The 3,724-nt window shown below is 37.4% G+C and overlaps 1 protein-coding gene across 5 annotated transcripts in view; it reads right to left on the bottom strand.

Annotated features, from left to right (window-relative positions):
- Eed (embryonic ectoderm development) overlaps positions 1-3,724 on the bottom strand; it is a 40,316-nt gene that overhangs the window by 17,353 nt on the left and 19,239 nt on the right. For all 5 annotated transcript variants that reach the window (XM_004632569.3, XM_004632568.3, XM_023716721.1 and 2 more), the window contains one exon: positions 126-259. In XM_004632569.3, coding sequence (XP_004632626.1) covers positions 126-259 — 134 coding nt within the window. The remainder of the gene's footprint in view (positions 1-125; positions 260-3,724) is intronic.

Below are 3,724 nucleotides of genomic sequence, written 5' to 3'. Positions count from 1 at the left end.
AAAAAAAAAAAGAATATTTAAAAAAAAAAACCTTAGGTGTCTCTTTAAAAAAGGTTTCTAAACTCAGCGTTAAGGGCTTGAATATATAGCTATTCAACAACACAGCAAAGTATATCAGCTGTTACCTGTTAGTTTTATTTGGGTTATAGTCGTAAGATTCTTTAATTGCATTCATCATTCTCTTTGAATTGATCCTCCAAAGTTTAAGAGAGTGATCCATACCGCAGGACATTATTTTTTCACCCAACAGGTCATAATCCTGTATATAAAACAGGAAGTTTAAAGTACATAAATTACAGTGCCAAATTACCAAATTTTCACTGGGTATAAAATACAGTGAAACTGTAACATTTTGGGTTTCATGTACATAGCCCATAACACTAATTTCTAATTTACTAATTTCAAGATTTTAATTAGGTTGTCATCACTAGAGTCTCTCAAATTTCCTAATACGAATGCTTTACCTTCTTGGAAATTAAATTTAGCCTTATCTACTCAATTGTATTTAAATATTTACTTTATTTTTTAAAGTAAATCAAATGCTGAGATAGAATAGTTACTTTACAAGGCAGTGATCCTGAGAATCTTCCAAAGATTTTTGAATCTAGCAGTTAATTGGAAAGATTCTCACCCTGACTATATATACTGACACCTGTGAACTAAGCAACTGCACTGAAGATGGCAATTTGTAATAGTAGTTTCACGCTTGGAGTGCCTGCCATTCTGGTCTTCTGAATACGGGCTGCTTGTCATGACATGCCAGTTGCTGCTGTGCTGTCTCTCGGGTAGATGACTGTTCAAAAAGAAGCAGATGGTGAATGAAGGCAGGAGACAGGAAAAGGAATATTGTGGGACTTTCCTGCTTCAAGGCTGTATATGGTTAGATTTCTGGATATGTAAACATAAGAATTATATAATTCTTTATGCCTATTTTTAAAAGATATTTTAATTTTTAAATGTTTTTTCATCATATTCTGTAGGGACATGAAAGTTCAACATATTAATACTTGATGAAAAATACCTGTTCCAAAAAAAAAGAAAAATACCTGTTCCATGTTATGCCTAAAATGTTTGATATTCAGACAGACAGTGAGGTTAAGCTTAACAGCCTAGGTTGTATGGTAATAACAATAAGCTTCTCTTCTGGAGGGTTAATAACCTAAGTTTGCAGACCAAAATTGGAGAAAAAGGAGGGCCTCAAGGAAAGCCAATGTTCTGGCCCTCGCCTTCCAAGGTCAATTAAGACTCAGAACATATGAGAACTTGTACTGTAATGTCACGTAACTTAGTAGTGTCCTAAATTTTCTGATCAAGATTATGGGGCCAAAGAGGAAAGTGATCGATGATGTAGAGTGTGCCTAAGGAGAGTCACATAGAGAGAAAACATTCTCTCAGGCTTCCACAGAGAGCACATTGGCCAAGCAATGACCGTGACTCATCCACATGGCTGACACTGACAAAAGATCTACAATCTGAGGTACAGGATCTCAGGAAAAGTCCTGAGGGGATTTCACTGACCTTCTCAGACCCAAAAGCTGTAACTCTTGTTGCATAGGTCCTGCTTCATCTTGGTCTTAACCATCCAGCAGAAAAGTATAAAAACAAAGTATAAGAAGTAAAGCCGGGGGCCTGGCCCTAGCTCAGACGGGGGCCTGGACCTAGCTCAGTCCTTGGGCTGGTGAGATGGTTCAGTGGTCTAAAGCACCTACTTAGAACAAGTTTAGCAAGGCACAGGGACCGCGGTTCAATCCCCCAGCACCACATGCCAGCCAGCCCGCCCCCTGGTGGGCTGAGCTGGCCACACACACAAATAAATAAAATTTAAAAAAAAAAAAAGAAGTAAAGCCATGGTGTTATATTGAGCTGTAGGGGACTCAGGTCAACAATGACATTGCCAATCAAGCCGAAGACCCAAGACTGGACTACTGGACTCTTTTAGTATATTTTGCTAAGTTAACACACATATTATATTCAAATAATGGAACTAAACAAAAGAGGATACAGATGAATGTCCATTTTGTTTCTGTGTATTCAAAATGGTTAGGATAGATATATAGTTACGTTCTCTTAATGAATAGAGGGATTTGGTCTAATAGTGTTTGTAAATAGGATATCATGTCTGCATCTTGTACAGCAAATAACCACTAGGAAGAACACATACAATGTGTTAATTATTGAAACTGTCCTACCAATTTGGTTTGAAACTGTCTCATTGCTATTTGTTTCTCAATAAAATTATGGGGAAAAAGAGTTATTCTAACACAAAAAGCCGAGCAGTTACCCTCCTTGTTCAGTAATAATCAGAAAGCAAAACTGACATTTGCATCTGAAGCTACACTAGTCCTCAAACAGCTCCAATTTTACTTTATCTTCTACTTGTAATTCAAAGTATCTGTTACATTAGTTTTTCAGTTACTTTTTAAATAAGCTTAAAAAACTAACAGATTTAATATTTATTTGATTTACTGAATTTTAATAGGCATCTGACAGTCTAAGAACCGTACTTCATATACACTCAGAATTACTATTTAATTTAGCAGAAGACAGTGGTTTAATGAAAATCTCACACATCAATCTTAGTAGTGAAATCCTATACTAAACTGTGTGTATATGTACACACCCATTCTGTATCTTGTATTCTTTCCTGTTTCTTTCCTTTTTAGACAGGGTCTCACTATGTAGCCCAGGCTGCTGCTGAACTAACATTATAGCCCAGGCTGGCCTCCAACTTGCAGTGGTCCTCTTGCCTCAGTGTCCCGAGTGCTGGGATTACAGGCATGAGCCACCATGCCCTATCCTCCTCTTTTCATTTTAATAAGTAACAGTAGAGTTTATTACAGGATGGTATTTCCTATACTAAACTAGATTATTCTGAGTTAATCTTAATTCTTGAACAGTTTTACAAGAAATGGAGGCCTGGTCTTTACTAAATTCGTAAGGGTAGTTGCTATACTTCTAATTACCTGTCAGTGGCAACAAGACATCCTTCGAGTCAGACTCTAACTTAGAATTCTTAATAAACGACAGTATCCTTTTGGCGTTCACCCACGTAAGGCCAGACATAGAAAAATGCCACCACTGTAGAAAATTCAGGCTGATGGGTATTTTAACATAGCTATGATTCTCAAAAAGGCATGTAAATATCAGCTGTAGCATTATTTTAGCATCTCTGATTAAAATGCTATGGTCTCAAAATGATGCCCCTTCAAATAACTTAATAGAAAAAAAAAATAAATAAAAAATAAATAATAAATAACTTAATAGAAAAAGTCAAGGATATACTGTCCATAATTACTAAAACCAGTGAGTTTACCTGGGACTTTTTAATAACAACTTTTTTTAAATATATTTGGTACAGGATCTCACTACGCAGCTCGGACTTGTAGTGATCCTCGTGTTTTCAGCTGGGATTACAGGCTGCACCAGCACACCCGGTCTGGGTCCCTACTCAGCATGCTCAGGAGTAGGGCCAGTACAGCATGTGGTGCCAGGGACCAAATCCCGGCCCGTGTGCTTGCCTGAGCAGGCTCTAGTCCACTGAGCTAGCTCTCCAGCTTCACAAAAACACAATAAATGTGTTACAAGACATTAACATAAAGATATTTGCTTATCTTTAAAAAATAATCAACCCGGGCCGGGGAGATGGCTCAGTGGAATAAGCACTTCCCTGGAAAGCACAAGGGCCTGAGTTCAATCCCCGGTTCTGCAAAAATAATAATAATAA

Source organism: Octodon degus, unplaced genomic scaffold, assembly GCF_000260255.1.
Source record: "Octodon degus isolate 3935 unplaced genomic scaffold, OctDeg1.0 scaffold00049, whole genome shotgun sequence".
In the NCBI taxonomy this organism is placed as follows: Eukaryota; Metazoa; Chordata; class Mammalia; order Rodentia; family Octodontidae; genus Octodon; species Octodon degus.
The sequence above is the reverse complement of the archived record's forward strand: the minus strand, read 5'-3'. Positions and strand labels throughout refer to the sequence as shown.